At 33.9% G+C, this 16,831-nt stretch overlaps 1 protein-coding gene and 1 long non-coding RNA gene across 2 annotated transcripts; one reads left to right on the top strand and one right to left on the bottom strand.

The window, feature by feature from the left end:
- Positions 1-1,489: 1,489 nt before the first annotated feature.
- On the top strand, positions 1,490-8,033 carry LOC128558366 (uncharacterized). The gene is made up of 4 exons (XM_053547339.1): positions 1,490-1,688; positions 7,319-7,396; positions 7,602-7,688; positions 7,972-8,033. The coding sequence occupies exons 1-4, from the start codon at positions 1,499-1,501 to the stop codon at positions 8,031-8,033; spliced, it is 417 nt and encodes a 138-aa protein (XP_053403314.1). The 5' UTR covers positions 1,490-1,498.
- Positions 8,034-9,846: 1,813 nt separating this feature from the next.
- Positions 9,847-12,747, bottom strand: LOC123553404 (uncharacterized). The gene is made up of 3 exons (XR_008369886.1): positions 12,651-12,747; positions 11,726-11,822; positions 9,847-10,046 (listed from the first exon to the last, which is right to left on the bottom strand). It is a non-coding gene; the product is annotated as an uncharacterized LOC123553404 (long non-coding RNA).
- Between the last annotated feature and the right edge of the window lie 4,084 nt (positions 12,748-16,831).

The raw sequence follows: 16,831 nt of genomic DNA, 5'->3' as shown, positions 1-16,831 counted from the left end.
AAAAGACGTTAAACCCGAACACACACACACACACATACTACTTAAAAGATTGGTGTTCATGCACTTCAATGAGAAATTGCTATAATTGTTCTGAAATATAACGGCAAACAAGCGATTCTAAACTTCTATAAAAACTTTGGAATAATCTGAAAGATGCGGTAATCCTTTTTTAAGCAACAATTATTCATGTACCATGTTTTGTATCTGATGCATAACATTTCTTAGCAATAATTGTTTTAATATTAATAGCAGAGCTTGCAAAATTGTAATTTGAAATATCATTCCTTTAAATATCCGTTGTCTGTTTTCATTTGTTTCCTTAAAAATATATAATACATGATAGGGTACCTGTCAATGCTCTTCTTTCTTTTTCCCTTATTGCAAGAAAGCCTAATTAAAAATAAGTACTTTTAAACTGCTTTAGACTTACTTGTTTTGATGTGTTAAATTAATTTAAAAAGGTTTCATTATTTTTATTATGTTACCCTAAAGAAGAGTATTCATACTTTTCCGATGATTCAAAACCATGGCCACAAGTCTCCCTACATTTATACAAGGGATATTTGTTTGTTTGAAATGAATATGGAATATGTTTCCCTGAGAAGTGAGAAAAATCAAATATGTTCATGAGCGCGTAGCCCGAATGACATATTAACATTCTCTCACATTGAGGTAAGATATATTCCATATTCAATCAAAACAAACAAATGTTCTTTTTTATTTTATGCTGAATTTCGTTGTGATACGCATTTTGCAACAAATTTTAATCTCAATGCGGGAAACAAACGCGCGTCAACGAAAAAGACGTCAGACGTGTTGTCGCGTTAGAAAGACGCACGCGACATAAAGTTCCATTTTATTTTACTTTGTGTTGCATAACATTATGAAATTCTCTTGAATGAAATAAATAATTTGAATCGAGAAATATACTATAAAGAGTGCGACTACAATGTTATCCTGCTTTAAGCAAAAACATATTGTACAAGTCGATCGGCAAAGCTATATTATTTAAAGTGCGTATTATGTATTATCTCACTGAAAAAAAAAAACAACATACACACAGTATTTCACCAGTAAGCATTAAATAAATGGAAAACAAAACAAAAAATAAAAATAAATGGAATTAAAAACTTTGTTCAGAACGTGTTCCTGTTTCAAAATAATTGTACACAAATGTATCTTGAGTGAATTTTAAGAAGGTATTTTTCAAAATACGCGTCCTTACGTCGTTATCACTTTTCTGTATACACTCTGTATATATAGTGGAAACTTACTGTAAAAGTATTCATGACAGAACTGTTAATTCAAGAGATGTTCAGCATGTAATGTGACACTAGCCACATAATGTTGTTGAATCTGATCGGAAACATGTGTAATAGGTCTGTTTCTAGCTTCTAAAATGATAGTATGATTATGAAAAAGCACATTGAAATAAGTTTGAGTTTTAAATGTTTTCCATATTCTTTGCTCATTTATAAATGTTTTATTTACAGGAATAATGGGCGTTGATTTGGAAACATACCGTGGCAGAATTGGCACACACAAACATTTGTGCGGTCAGGATGTTATAACAGTAACGTGTATTATCAGCTTCAGCAGTGGTCTGAAAAGAATCGGTGCAGTCTTGTTCATTGGTGTTTTACTTCTAAAAGCTGGAATTGAATCAAACCCAGGACCGGGAAGAGCTTGTAAGTTCCTTTCTATCTACATGAACTTCAGTAGTACATAGTATTATCAAACAAAATGATTTTTGAGAATGTTTTCGTATGTGCTAGATAGCCATGCGAAATTGTATATCTGGATCATAGTTTGGATATTTGAATGAAATTCAAATTACATGTAAGTATAGAATTAGAGGTGTTATTCAGAATGCTTGAGATATTTTTGTCTGTATGAAACAAATGGTAATTGTGTACCTTGTAAATTAGATGAAATTCAAACCTTTTGCTCTTTCTGTTCTTAATACACAGTATAAACTTACTTGCTTGTTATTTTGTATTCATTTAAATTAACGTTTGGAAATGTACGATATGATGTTCACCAGTACGAAAAGTATTTTTATCGTACTTATAAAAGATTCAGACACATTTTCATTTCATAAATTGCTATGTTTTAGCCATTTCATAGTTTCTTACCACTAACGCGAACTATGGAACATTTTATCGTAAAGACATGGCCAAAGTACTTCCGCTGTATTGACTTAATAAAGCAAACGACAATGCTCCTTATAAAGTCTGAACTGACTCTGACACTGCTAGTGAAACGCAACTAACATTCTGACAGCAGTTGAATAAAGAAAGCAGAAAAAATTGTTAGAGGTTTATACTTCTGTTAGAATTTCAATTGCTAAAATGCAACAGTAAAACAATGTACAACTCCCTGCATTGAATAAATGTATAAGACGTTACTGTACAACTTCATTTTGCCCTTGATCATTTGTCACAAATTACTAACTATTGTATTGATTGTTTACAAGTTGAATTGTAGAGGCATTTTCACGCTTTAGATACACTTAGAACAACATATGTCATGTTTTAGCAAAGGAAAAATTAACGAGTATTAACGTATAGCGGGTTATTTCTATGGGTGGGTTATTTCTGCGTTTCTGCGGTCTCTCGGTATAATCGCAAAACTATTTCCAGCAGAATATTTATCAAGCAAAAATTTAAACCTCAAAACAATCTGCACTTTTCTCGCCGTTTGTTCATGCTTTGTTACCAGATATAATCAGAAGTTCACAATATATAATTATTGAAAATTACCGTCGCCATCTATCGTCATCTATCAATTACCGATAATGATATAATTGAGTGTGATGGTCAATTAAAGTGCTAACTGTTAATCCAACAGAAAACGTGAATAAAATAAACTGAGTGAATTTCACATAAATTGTTCAAAATAGTGCCTTGTGAAGATATTTCTTCCTATAATTTAGTAACCTTTATATGACCTTTATACCGGATATACCGTAGTTTGCAGTTGTATTTTGTACAAGTTTTGTAGGCCTTAAAAACGGTAGAATGAGTGTCTTACGATAGATACTGAAAATGATAGTCGGGTAAAGGATTTGACTGGCGATAGTGTGCTTCAGGAAGTAAATGATAAATTACGGAATGTAATCACTTCCCTGTCCACCCCGGGAACTTCTGGAACTGCAAGGACCCTTAAATCTAGGGACAAATACACATCATACACACCATCTGACCGCGCTAGCATTGGAATATACTTTGCTGAACTCATTAGTTTATTGTTTTTCACGCACTAGTCATTCTCACGACGACGCATTATGCGTGGAATTACCTCCTTCTTAGCATCGGAAACGCAGAATTTTCTCTTCCTTTATGTGAAAACGCAGAAATGAAACAAGCAAAAATTTATTCAGCAATTTTCGGAGCCAAAACGCAGAATATTTTGACCGCAGAAATAACCAGCTATACGGTAGCTTGTGGTACATGTTTTGTAAATCGAAAATTTCAAAAGACCGTAATACGGTAGAAATGAAATGATTTCAACATCAGTATAGCTGTACACGTATCAGTCATTTTATCTTGTGATTGATAGTACGTGTGTAAATACAAGATATTAAAACCTAAAAACATTTGAAGTTTATCTTAAATGGAAATCTGGACATGCCCTTTTTGCACCTTGATTTAAGGTATTTCTGCACGTTTTAGTCGAATTTTATCTACAATGTAGAATTTGATTAAAGCCTGGTTTTTCAAAACTTCATAATACATTTGGTACTTTTTTAATTTAAGACGTGAAGTTCTTAATGTGTACTATGGTATGAAGAAAACCAGTCAAATCTAAAAAATTAAGCTCATTATTAAAAAATTCTCCAGTTATACATCTGGATAATTTCTTTTGCTGTTCAGTTTATATATCAAAGCGTCGAAATTCCGTATAGATGCATTTAAAATGGTTGTGGAGTAAAGGTCGTTGACTTCTGCTCTTCCTTAGTATGGGTTTCAGCCCAGCTAGGATAACAGTGGTTTAAAGAATGTTTTCACGAAAGTCTCTACAATGCTGTTTTAGAACATGTATTTCGTCATAAATTACAGTTTATCTATCTTTCGCTCAATTACTCGATATATTAGATTTAAAATAAATGTTTTAGTGAGCGATCTCTTAGTCCTTGCTTAGGTGTTGAATCATCGTGAAGTTTTTATGCACCATCAATTCTGTATAACTCGTACCAGATAAACTATCGCTTCAAAAATATATATGATTTAGTTTCTACGTATGTATATGTTATAACAAGTAAAAAGTAATGTTAAGAGTGTGCAATAAATGAGGCATCTTTGCGGTTTAAAACATGAACTATAAAAATTCATGTTTTATATGTACGGGATTTATAGATAAAAAACAAGGAAGAATATCCAACAGGGAAAGCCACGTACAAAATACGCAGCCTCCCTAAAGACACACACGAACAACTCTCGCACGCCGCACACAAAAATGAACACATAAGGACAAAACAAACAAATACAGGAACACAGTGGGACACCGCCTTGGAACGGTCAGTGGCAAAACCACCACCGGGGAGTTTAAACCGGTTTATGGTGCACCTAACCTCACCCTTACCCCCACCATGTTCCAAAGTCACAAGACAGTGAAAATAAAAGTAATCCCCGCCAGATGAAACCCAAACATACGTAAAGGCAACAGAAGGTGTGTAATGTAAAACATAAAGATGCCCTTGTAGATATAATATAAAAATGCAATCCTTAAGAACCTAAAACGCATGTACTCAATGCCTTTGCAGAAGACAGAGCAACAAGGGAAACACCCTTAAGGGCCGAGGAAACAGGCCAGAAGACGAAAATCAAAATAGCTCAGTCCTGGTGGGATTTAAGAACTACTAATCATAGGGACCTCCACCTGATCCGTCAGACACAATCAAAGAGGAAAGCGTAGCGCCCAAATGTAAAAGGGTTGAACACCAAACATGCGGTGTGTCTCAAAAACAGTTGGGTCATAACCTCTTTTCATAAAACGTTTAATTACTTTACTAAATACAAATGGAAAATTGCCATGACCCAAACTCTTCCGAAGCTTGTAAACCACATCCCCATAAAACGGGGGTTTTGATATACCTCTCGCAGAAGTAATTTTAAATTGCTATTGTATTTTAAAACCAAATCTGAATAACGATAGTAAAATTTAAAAAAGTATTTACGTAATTTATAATAACGGTAGCCCTGTTGAAGAATCCTATTTGTAATAAATAAGTTACGTTCATTGAAATATTCAACATGACTACACGCTCTTGCAAACCGAATTAACTGAGATATATATACCCCATAAGATGTAGCCTGGGGTACATCTCGATCCAAATGGGGGAAATTTACAATACTGAAATTAAAATCATCCCTCTTGTCATAAATTTTGGTATGTATGAAATTGTCGTAAATAGAGAGATGTAAATCTAGAAATGAAGTAGTATTATCCGAGTTGTTAGTTTTATCTAACTGCAGCTCACTGGGATATATATTTTCCACTAACTGATCAAAAAACGGAGTATCCATATTAAGTATATTATCCAGATAGCGTATTATTAAATGCAGTTATAATGTCTGCCTGTGTATATTGAGAAAGGCTCAACATAAAATCTATTTCATAACAATATAAAAACAAATCTGCAACAAGGGGTGCATAATTTGTTCCCATTGGAATACAAATTACTTGTCTGAAAACTGCATTCCCAAACCTGACGTAAATATTTTTCAATAAAAAGGAAAGGGCTTTACAAACTTCGTCACAGGTCCACATAGTAAAATTCTTTACAATGCAACTAGTAAAAATGCTTGATCGAAATTGCAAGCGAGAAAAGTAGCATTTTCCCTGGCAAAAGTCTTTCGAATTTGGGCAGTAAGTTTTTCCTTTATTTAGTTATGAGGTAAAGTCGTATAAAGGCTGAATACATCCTGTAATTTTTAATTCTAGATTTATCCAGAATTTCGCCAGAATTTTTTACCGACTAAAATAAGTTTTTACCAGAGTTTCCGTATACTTTGTCACTATATCTTTTCACGTGGGCTTTAACAGCAGTAAGGCATTATGTTAATAACTTGGAAATATTTGTGGTGGTACAGGAGCTTGAATTAGCGATAAAAAGAGCTTTATATGGCAAAAACATTACTATGTCACTATGCTTTGCTAAAGAGTAAGAAATTCTTCTTTTGCATGAGACTGTTTAACAAATAATGATAAATTGCCCTATAAAGGTAGATTTCTAAATTGAAAAATTCATTTAACTAATCTAAGGAATTATCGATTAGATTTAGGATGAAAAACACACTGGCACTAGACCAGAAAGAAAATGCCTCTGTACACGTTATACCCTACCCCTAGGTATTCTATAAGAACCATGGTCATGAACGGGAAAATATACTAACCCATTTCATTCGCACATTTCATACCTAAACCGCGCAATTCGGTAAATGTGTACTATAGATATTGAACAAGTGGTAATTTATCTTCCATTGTGTACCGGTCATATTTCTTCAATACATATTATCTTTGAGAAAAAATGCGTAGTCTTTAGTTTTTTCAAGGTTGCACAAAAAACTTGTTTGAACTTCTTTAGTGAAGTTCCGGTCTAGATTACAAAACTATTCTGATTAGCTGATGTGAAAATGTATGTCAGTTGTCGTTTAACTACGCGTGTACGGTAAAATGTGTATATGCAGCATAAATGTGCAATATGAATTAAATAAACAGTACAGATGTATACAAATGTATGACTTCAAATTCAAAATCATATCTAAGATGATTCAGCATTTTGAGTTTTATTGTAAAACTGTGAATATTTTGCATTCTGTTTTTTGTCTGTTTACATTTTGCCTAATGTGTGCACAATGCTGTACCCCTAGACCGGATGTTCATGAGGGAAGTTCACGCAAGTATTTTCTGTAACGTTTACGAAAGCATAAAATATGTGGAGTATCTCTGCAATATGTAAATATTGAATCAATTTGACTGGTGCACGATGGAAGATAAATTACCGCTTGTTTAATATGCCTGGTATCCATTTATCGAACTGTGCGTTTTATGTGAGAAATATACGATTGAAATGGGTTAGATGAAGGGTATAACATGTACAGAGGCACTTTCTTTCTGGTCTAGTGCCAGTGGAAAGACCTGTGTTTCTGAAGCGTTAAGTAGACGTATTTTTATGATGTCTATCTGGTCATTTAAGGCACACCGTCACTTTTTATATATATAAGTAACATTTTAAATCTCCCTCAAAAGGATGACAGCTATTATAGTTTATGTTATGTGAGTGTATGATAAAAATATTATTTTACGATTTCAGTCTCGTCCTATTTATTTATTGCGATCGTTTTTGCGGCAGTTGGGTTGTTATTACAAGGCACAGAATGGAAATTATCCGGTAAGTGTAAAACAATAAATATCATAAAACGACATTAACGTGACTTTATTTCACTGCTTGGAAAAAAAAGCTATCCATTATGTAATCCAGAGAACTTAAAAATCAATTAAAATTGCTGAGATCTTAATTTCTTGAGATATTTTTACATCGAAATCACGTTATTTTGTGGTGATAATTATGAAATATTATCGATTGTGAATTGCAGCATTTTTCTTGATGTTTATGCTGTTTGTGATTGGCGTTGTGACTTATTGGTATGAGCAAAATGCACACAAAGAGGCAAAAGGGTCAGGTGAGTTCAACTGCATTCGCCCAGGACATTGTTTTTGTTCTACATTCCTTCAATTGATCGTTTGGCATTTTTCCACATATACCTTTCATTCCTTCAAAACAGTCTATATTTAATTATTTCGTGAAGACAATTTTATTTATACGTAGCAGTCTTTATATAAATGTCTCAGCGAAAATAAGTTAGTACCAAAATGTGAAAAATATTGTTGTACAGAACATTTATTTTTAAAAAAAATCTCTTTACAATGGTTTATTTGTCTTCGCTATTTTTGAAATATTTGTAGGCCCGAAAACCAATGAGTTTAGATTTAGTAGATTTAGTAGCGCATTGCCTATTGGAACATGAATTCTACTTTGTTGTTATTAGAATATCATTGAGAACAATAGCAACTCGATATATTTCTGTTCATAAGTTTAAGAATTTTAATGCTATTACTGGAAATGATTATCTTAAACAGTAATAAATAAATATAACTTATCATTACCGCCGATTCACCACTTTATTCTGCTAAGAACACGTTCCATTTGCAGTTGACAGTTTCCAAACTGTCAAGTTATGTCAAAAACATGCCAATTTGGTATACAGATCGTTTTATCCTGACATTTTGGAATAATGTTTTCTTTACTTTTACAACATCGTTAAGCGGTATTATCAATTTGCCATAAAAATGCAGAACTTAACCTTTAAAATCGAGACTGTTGCTACTTCATTTAGAGTTCTAATGTATGTACGTATCGAAGGAATTCGTTATTTTCTTCTTAGACAAGAATAATTATCAACGTTTATACAATGTTCCTCGCAAACAATACTATAAAGTTTATGGTTCATCCAATCTATAGATAGCGTAATTTCGCTAAGGCATTCTGAGGAAAGAGTATATTTGCAGTGCAGCGTCCTCCTCTTAACGAAATTTCGCTAAGAGCGAATAGGATTTAAACCCTTGGAATAAAGTGTAAATAGCACACGTTTGCTAGTTAGGGAATAATTGTATGTTAAAATAATTCGCTTACTCCAACACATGAAAAGCGGATCGGACAAGTATAACATTTTGAATGAGGAAATTATTTTCAAGTTTGAGAATAGCGTAATCCCACTGAAACGCTGCAAAAAAAAAAAATAATAATAAAATAAAAAAAATAAAAACACGTTAGTTCACGTCATCCTTGAAATAAAATTAATTGATAGGGAATATTTGGAGTTATTAACTGTTTACTTTCTTGCGATAAAATCGCCATTAAATTTCTGTTTTTTCCAGTTAATTCTTTGTTTGGTCACATCGCAGAAATTAAGTTCATATGGCGATTTTTCAGCCTTCCTTGGTGGAGTAAGACTTCGCGTGCCCCTCTCTGCTTTTCAACAGTTATATCACACCGAATAGTTTTCGAGTTCTGGAATGTATTGTAACCATACTCTTATTATGATATTATATCCACTGAACTGCCAGGGTACAATTACATTGCTTATAACATCTGTTTTAGTAGATTATGAAAGTAAATGGATGAAATATGTCTGCTCAGTAATGCTTTTCAATGGTACAGGTCTACACTTGAATTGTGGATAAATATATATTATTATTAAATAAAAGTGTATATTTATTACATTTACTTCGTCAGCGAAAAATGTACATGATAACTACATGAATATAGAGATTTCGCAGCTTGGTATAAACACGTACTAGTATATAGATATCGCTTAAAATGAGCTTGCCAATACGGGGTAAGATATGACAAATTAAGGGCCATAACTCCAATGAAAATTATAGGCACTGGCCAGTCATGTAAAGTTTGGTAAAAGCGGGCCCATTAGAATATAAAGTATTATAAAACTCTGATCACAAAACAATGAACTGGTGTGAATCCGCATTGCTGTTTCACATGATATGCACATTTAAACTTTGTGACATGCAGAGAGACAAACGGACAGACCAAAATGTATGGGTCAGTCACTGCACTAATGCTAGATAAAACTTCGAGTGTACTTTTACATATACTTTCAAACCTGTCTATAAAGACAAGACTAGGTAGAGCCAAATTGTGGTCTTTATTTGGAGGTAGTCACAGACTAAATAAATGTTAAAACTGAAAACAAAACATGTGGTCTTTAGAGTCAGGTGGCCTCTGTTCAGAGGTGGTCTTTAACACAGGTTTGCCTGCATCTCTTTTTAAGGTTATGCTAACTTGCACTACAAAAAAAAAAACATCCGTTGAATATAAAGAAAGAACAACATTTTGAGTAAAAGCTCAAACTATATTTCATGTAAACTGCTTTTACAAACAATCACATTTTTTCTTCAAATACGAGCCATATTCCGGACTTACTAGGAACCATCTTCATGAAATCTCACTTTATACATTTCACCTGAAAAAATAATGCTGCTTTATTGTAAAATATAAAGAATGAAGTTAAAATGACAACTCGTGTTTGTTTGTTTGTTTTTGTGTATAAACCACTTTTTGAACAATAATTGTGTTAAACAAAACTTCGTTGGTTTTCTCCGTAAATGATAAGCACAAGAAACAATTTCAAAAGAAAGTAACACGGAAGTACTAGTTTAATATAGTACAGCCTGGACAGAATCAGCATGATTATAGGAAGTATGGTCTATCAATCGTGATGACCAAGCTTAATTGAAAAAAAATCTTAGTAGTTTCCTATGGAAAACATGACATGATTAACAAATATTCTAGATATATTTTTGTAATAAAATATCGGTGATATATCATTTTCGCGGTACGGATTTACTTTACATTACGTTACGTTTAGAGAGAATATGTGTTAAGTAGCCAGTTAGCCCAGTCGGTAGGTCCAAAGTTCGAGTACCTAACTGAAGTCATACTTTTTGACAATCAGGTTTGCTTGGACAGTCTTGCAACGGACGAATTTACAAATTCTTTGGGGGTGGGGGGATCGAGGTACGGACTTAGTCACGTTAAAGAGAGCATGTGTCAGGCAGCCGGTCAGCTCAGGTTCGCGACCCGGGCAGACTTCACATTTCTGTCATCCTGGATTTATCACAGCATTTTTATTAAACAAGGATTTTCCATTACTGAACCTAATTACCTAGTTTTTGAAGGCACATGAACCAGTTTGGAACCTGACCTAGATATTATCAAGGAGAACATTCTCACCAACTTTCATGAAGATCTCATGAAAGTATGGCCTCTAGAGAGGTCACAATATTTTTTATTTTTATACCTACTGACCTAGTTTTGACTACACGTGATCCAGTTTCAAACTTTATCTGGATATCATCAAGATGATCATTCAGACAAATTTTCATGAAGATCAATTGAAAAATATGGCCTCTAGAGTGGTCGAAAGGTTTTTCTACTATTAGACCTACTGACCTAGTTTTTGACCGCAGTTGTCCCAGTTTCGAACTTGACCTAGATATCATAAAGATGAATATTCAGACCAACTTTTATGAAGATCCATTGAAAAGAGAGGTCACAAGGTTTTTCTATTTTTAGACCTAATGACCTAGCTTCTGACCGCAGTTGACCCAGTTTTAAACCTGACTTAGATATCATTAAAATGAACATTCAACCAAATTTTATTTCATACAGATCCCATGAAAAATATTGCCTCTAGAGAGGTCACAAAGTTTTTCTATTATTTGACCAACTGACCTAGTTTTTGATGGCACGTGACCAAGTTTCAAATTTGACCTAGATATTATCAATGTGAACATTTTGACCAAGTATCATGGAGATCCATTTAAAAGTATGGCCTCTAGAGAGGTCACAACGTTTTCCTGTTTTTAGACCTACTGACCTAGTTTTTTACCCCGGTTGACCCAGTTTCAAATTTGACCTAGATATCACCAAGATGAACATTTTGACCAACTTTCATGAAGATCCATTGAAAAATGTAACCTCTAGAGTGGTCACAAGCAAAGTTTACGAACGGACGGACGGACGCCGGACGCCAGGCGACCACAAAAGCTCACCTTGTCACTTCGTGACAGGTGAGCTAAAATGCGGATATTTCACAGATTCAAGCAATAGAAATGAATTAATGCAATAACAATTACCAACCTTTCTTAACTTTCAAAATACTCTCAGCACTGTGCCATTTCCTGAACTGGGGACTCTTTATCGATAAGGCCTCCACTTCATCCCTATCACTGAATGTCTGTAAATACATTTATGTAACATTTGTTCTAAGGTTACTATTAACAACTAAAAGATATAGTTTCCGATCTATATAGAGCTGCAGGAGACAGATTTCACATTTTACCAACCCTACTGTCTTTTATCAAATTACTCCCATGAACATATACCCCTCTCACCTTGGGATCGAACGGACTACCCTGCTTATCCTGAATCTGCGCTCTACCTACTGAAAGAGCCAGCTAACAGCAAAACATTTAGATCAAGTCATAAGACGGACGAGGGGTGGTTAGCGGAAGCAGTAACCATATTACTTCCATATTACATATCACTAATTAATGTTACATTAATGTTTACAATTTTGATCACCTCTTTTTTTCTGCCTTTATAAGCTCCCCATAATAAAAACCAGGTATTACAACAAGGAATGCACCAAACATAATGTCCATTCCCAATAAGCGTACCTAATCCTGTTATCGAAATTACATTGAAAAACAAATTAACTACTTATTTCCAGGTGAATTAAGATAAGAAATATCTTATTTATAAGAAAATTATATTAAAAGTATCTGGCATTTGAATTCGCTTAAAAGTTGCAGTAAGTTCATTGGGAGTTGTTAGATTTTAATTCAACATTCTAGTCATTCTTTCTTTTTTTTCCATTTCTAACATAAATTAACCGCTAATTTTTAAACTTGTTTTATCCCTTTAAACTGCTTTCATTTTCCTCTCGTATCTAGACAAATCTAATCAAATGTTTATACAATATCATTAGGGTTTCATGATATTGAAATACATGTAGTAACAAGTTGTAATAATGTAACAGAATCATCTATCGTTATATCCATACCTTTTAACTTTTTCATTAATATTCCTGCGATCAACTAGTACAAACATTTTGTTTCCACTGACGTCAATATCCTATGATGTGTATCGTTGTTCGTGCTCTAAAAACAATATAAAAATACGCACGTATGAAAATCAGCACTTCTGAGGAGTGCATATTTAAACATACCGATATTTTAAATACTGATGTTTTCGTTAAATTTACGTGCATTGCTAAACAAATATTAAGTACAAATGTATGTCAGTTGTGCTGTAGAATTTTCTTTGTATTATCAAAAGAAAAGGTCTTACGTCATATGGTGCACTTCTACTAATTTAATACTCTAAAAAGAAATGTAAATTTCACTTATGAGAATTCTTTTTGACAGGTAAAATACATTTTGTCAGCAAAAAAAAAACTTAAAGTATTATAAAATTATACAACCTTTTGTCCAAACATTCCAACTACATTTGTATTTAAAAAAGAAATAAAAATATATAACATATTTTACGTACTTTCAAGGTTTTCACTTGCTTTAAATGAGTACATGTCTGCCATGTTACTTTCTGTATCTGAATCCAGACGTTCCTGAAAAAAAAAAGAAAAAAAAACGCACAACCTTTTAAAAAATAAACGGAAAACAGACATTGGCGCAAAAAAATGCAGCCATGCAGAATAATCAATTAAATGTCTGAAAGTGGCGAACCGGGTAAAAGAATTCGATAGTCTTTTCTGTAATTTTTCATTTTTAGAATTTTTTTTCCAAATAGAAACTTGACTAGAAAAGTTTAAAAATGAAATTAAACTTATATGTGAAGTTATATGAAATACTGTTGAAAACGGCAAAATAAAAAAAATCAAACAAATATACATTGCAGACTGCAAATAACAAATTTGAAAAATACATATTTCGCAGAAAAAATAAATGACCATGTAATATTAAATAATTTTCAGACTCGAGTAAAATATGTATGGGAAACGCAATAGCTGATTTATGCGCTGGAAATAAAGTTAGGTCTTTTTGTGATAAGTATTAATAATTTGTGTATTTAGTAAAGTAATCGCTTCAGGTATAATATTGTTCAAAATCAGAAATAAAAAAAAATGTAAGCAGTGAAAATTAATAAGTTTTAGAACTACTAAATTAACTCGTTAAACACATGTCATAAAAATCTGTAGAAAATGAAATATTTGTAAATTTGTCTAAAAAAAATGCAATGAAACAGAATCAATATACTTCTCCATCAATCCATTAGCATATCCTAGGGCATGACAATCACAACTGAACTTCAACACTTTAGCCTGAGAAAAGTTCTTCTTGCTTCGTTTCTGATTTTGAAAACCTAGACAACATAATATACAGTATTGTCAAACTTCTCTACAGAATGCATGTATTAATTATAAGTGGTACAATGGACTCACATTACTGGGAAATTCTAGAATACTGAATAAATAAATATGTCCTAATACCTGTTCAACAAAAATTAAGTTGATTTGCTTTTATATTAACCAGATTTGAATGACGTTAATTTACAGTTGCACGACACAAAATAAAACGAATTTTAGTGTAATACATTAACTTTCAAACTCAAAATATTTTAGAAAAAATACATGAAATTTTAACATTTTTATACCTCACCTTGTATCCAAATTATTTCATTTTCACATTATTACGTTGAAGTTTGAGTGCGCGTTACTTATTTCCATTAATCTAGTCTTTGATCCTAAATCATCGCCGGAAGCAGGCTATAAATTGCATGATATTGACCAAAGAAGCAACGGTATAGTCAACCTTGCCGTCTTTCCCAGGTTTGTGTACATAAATACTCTTTAATTGACATGATTTATGATCGGTTATAGCTCACTTTATCCCAGGACGGCTAAAATGTAGCTACTCCTATAGACTGGCTCCCGTCTCTATGTTTGTTCTTACTTACATATATATGAGCCGCGCCATGAGAAAACCAACATAGTGGCTTTGCAACCAGCATGGATCCAGACCAGCCTGCGCATCCGCGCAGTCTGGTCAGGATCCATGCTGTTCGTTTTCAAAGCCTACAGCAATTAGAGAAACCGTTAGCGAACAGCATGGATCCTGACCAGACTGCGCGGATGCGCAGGCTGGTCTGGATCAATGCTGGTCGCAAAGCCACTGTGTTGGTTTTCCCATGGCACGGCTCATATGTTTATTCATTAAAAGGAAAGTAACTCCAGCAGGTTGTTTCTACATTGACATTTTTATTGCTACTGGCTCCAAACATAGGTATGGTTCAGCCATCAGATAAAACGTGCTATTTTAGAGGCTAAGATTTTCTTATTTCGCTTGCAGTATTTATATAAAAAATAACTATGCAGCCAGGGAGCCAGGCTACTACTCCTACTAAAATGTCTGTAGCTTTCAATTTCCCACAGAATTTCTGATAAGAGCGCGAAGTTATAACAACATGGAATTCCAGAGAGTTACAGATAGCATCTGTAGATTGGCTTAAATAGCCCTATCAAATTACCAGCACCCTTCTCCATGGTCAGCTTTTGACATCGAGATGAACATTAGGTCAGTTTATTTGTTAATGGGTTTCATTGCACGAGAATAACATATTGCTCCAGGAAAAAGATACAATTGATGTATTTCTTAAAATGTATTTTGAATGAAATGCTAAGGAAATTTAACACACTTGAAATTTAAGTATAACATGTGAATCAATGAAAGTTAAACACAGTTAACAGTCCATTTTGGTGTTATAGTAATAGATAGTTTAAAGGTTCAGTAGCACTTTGGATGTAATGATCCCAAGTAGCATTTATTTTAACAAGAAATTTAATCTTTCCGACGAAATTGGCCGAGAAAATAATTGTAGTGTTGCTTTACTTAAGTTGAAATTATACAACAGAAATATAGCATAGTATTTTTGTTTAATGATATTGCAAAAAAGAGAAATGTCTTCTATTAACTGTTTTCCGTGTAGAAACAACTAAAATGTCACAAAAATATATTGTAACATGTTTTAGAGCAAAGTAGTTTTTTTTAAAAACTAAAATGTATTAACAAACAAGAGCTGTCACTAATGGTGACAAATGCCCCCCCGCAGCACCTTGACCTTTGACCTGGTGATCCCAAAGTCAGTAGGGGTGGTTTACTCAATAAGTACTATCAGCATGTGAAGATTGAAGGTCCTGGGTGCAGTGGTTCGTGAGTAAATTGCCTTCATGCAAAAAGTTAACGTTGGTCCCTGTGACCTTGACCTTTGACCTGGTGACCCCAAAGTCAGTAGGGGTAGTGTACTCAATAAGTACTATTAGCGTGTGAAGTTTGAAGGTCCTGGGTGCAGTGGTTCATGAGTAAAGTGCCTTCATGCAAAAAGTTAATTTTGGCCTCTGTGACTTTGACCTGGTGACCCCAAGGACAGTAGGAGTGGTGTACTCAATAAGTACTATCAGCACGTGAAGTTTGAAGGTCCTGGGTGCAGTGGTTCGCGAGTAAAGTGCCTTCATGCAAAAAGTTAACGTTGGCCCTGTGACCTTGACCTTTGACCTGGTGACTCCATAGTCAGTAGGGGTAGTGTACTCAATAAGTACTATCAGCATGTGAAGTTTGAAGGTCCTGGGTGCAGTGGTTCGCAAGTAAAGTGCCTTCATGCAAAAAGTTAACGTTGGCCCCTGTGACCTTGACCTTTGACCTGGTGACCCCAAGGTCAGTAGGGGTGGTATTCTCAATAAGTACTATCAGCACGTGAAGTTTGAAGGTCCTGGGTGCAGTGGTTCGCGAGTAAAGTGCCTTCATGCAAAAAGTTAACGTTGTGACTAACGAACGAACGAACTAACTAACTAACTAACGGATGGACAGTTGAAAACTAATATGCCTCCCTTTGAGGGCATAAAAATAATCTTTTGTAAGTTATTAAGTGTTACTGGACCTTTAAAAAAGAAAACAATCAAGTCACGATAATATGAAAACAAAGCACTGCCTTAATCGGGAATCGATCGGACTTCAACTCACCCCGTAACATTTGAAAAGAACTGTCTGATGGTGGCAAGGACCGTGGTACACAATTTTCAAGTCGATAGTAAATGTCTCATTCGGTATATCGCATGTTACCGTAGAGGGATCGATCTCGATTTTCGTAGTTTCGCCCAGGATCGGTTCTCTATCAATTTAAAGGAAGATTTTGGAATAAAAAACAACACTGCCCGTTTTTGTAATAATG

This window comes from Mercenaria mercenaria, chromosome 1 (genome assembly GCF_021730395.1).
Source record: "Mercenaria mercenaria strain notata chromosome 1, MADL_Memer_1, whole genome shotgun sequence".
Classification (NCBI taxonomy): Eukaryota; Metazoa; Mollusca; class Bivalvia; order Venerida; family Veneridae; genus Mercenaria; species Mercenaria mercenaria.
This window is presented reverse-complemented; position numbering and strand designations above follow the sequence as displayed.

Bases quoted from the DNA above. Each gene is read 5' to 3' on its own strand.
- LOC128558366 (XM_053547339.1), top strand. From the start codon at position 1,499: ATGGGCGTTGATTTGGAAACATACCGTGGCAGAATTGGCACACACAAA. The intron at 1,689-7,318 runs GTAAGTTCCTTT...TTACGATTTCAG, and splicing joins CCCAGGACCGGGAAGAGCTT to TCTCGTCCTATTTATTTATT. The intron at 7,397-7,601 runs GTAAGTGTAAAA...TGTGAATTGCAG, and splicing joins CACAGAATGGAAATTATCCG to CATTTTTCTTGATGTTTATG.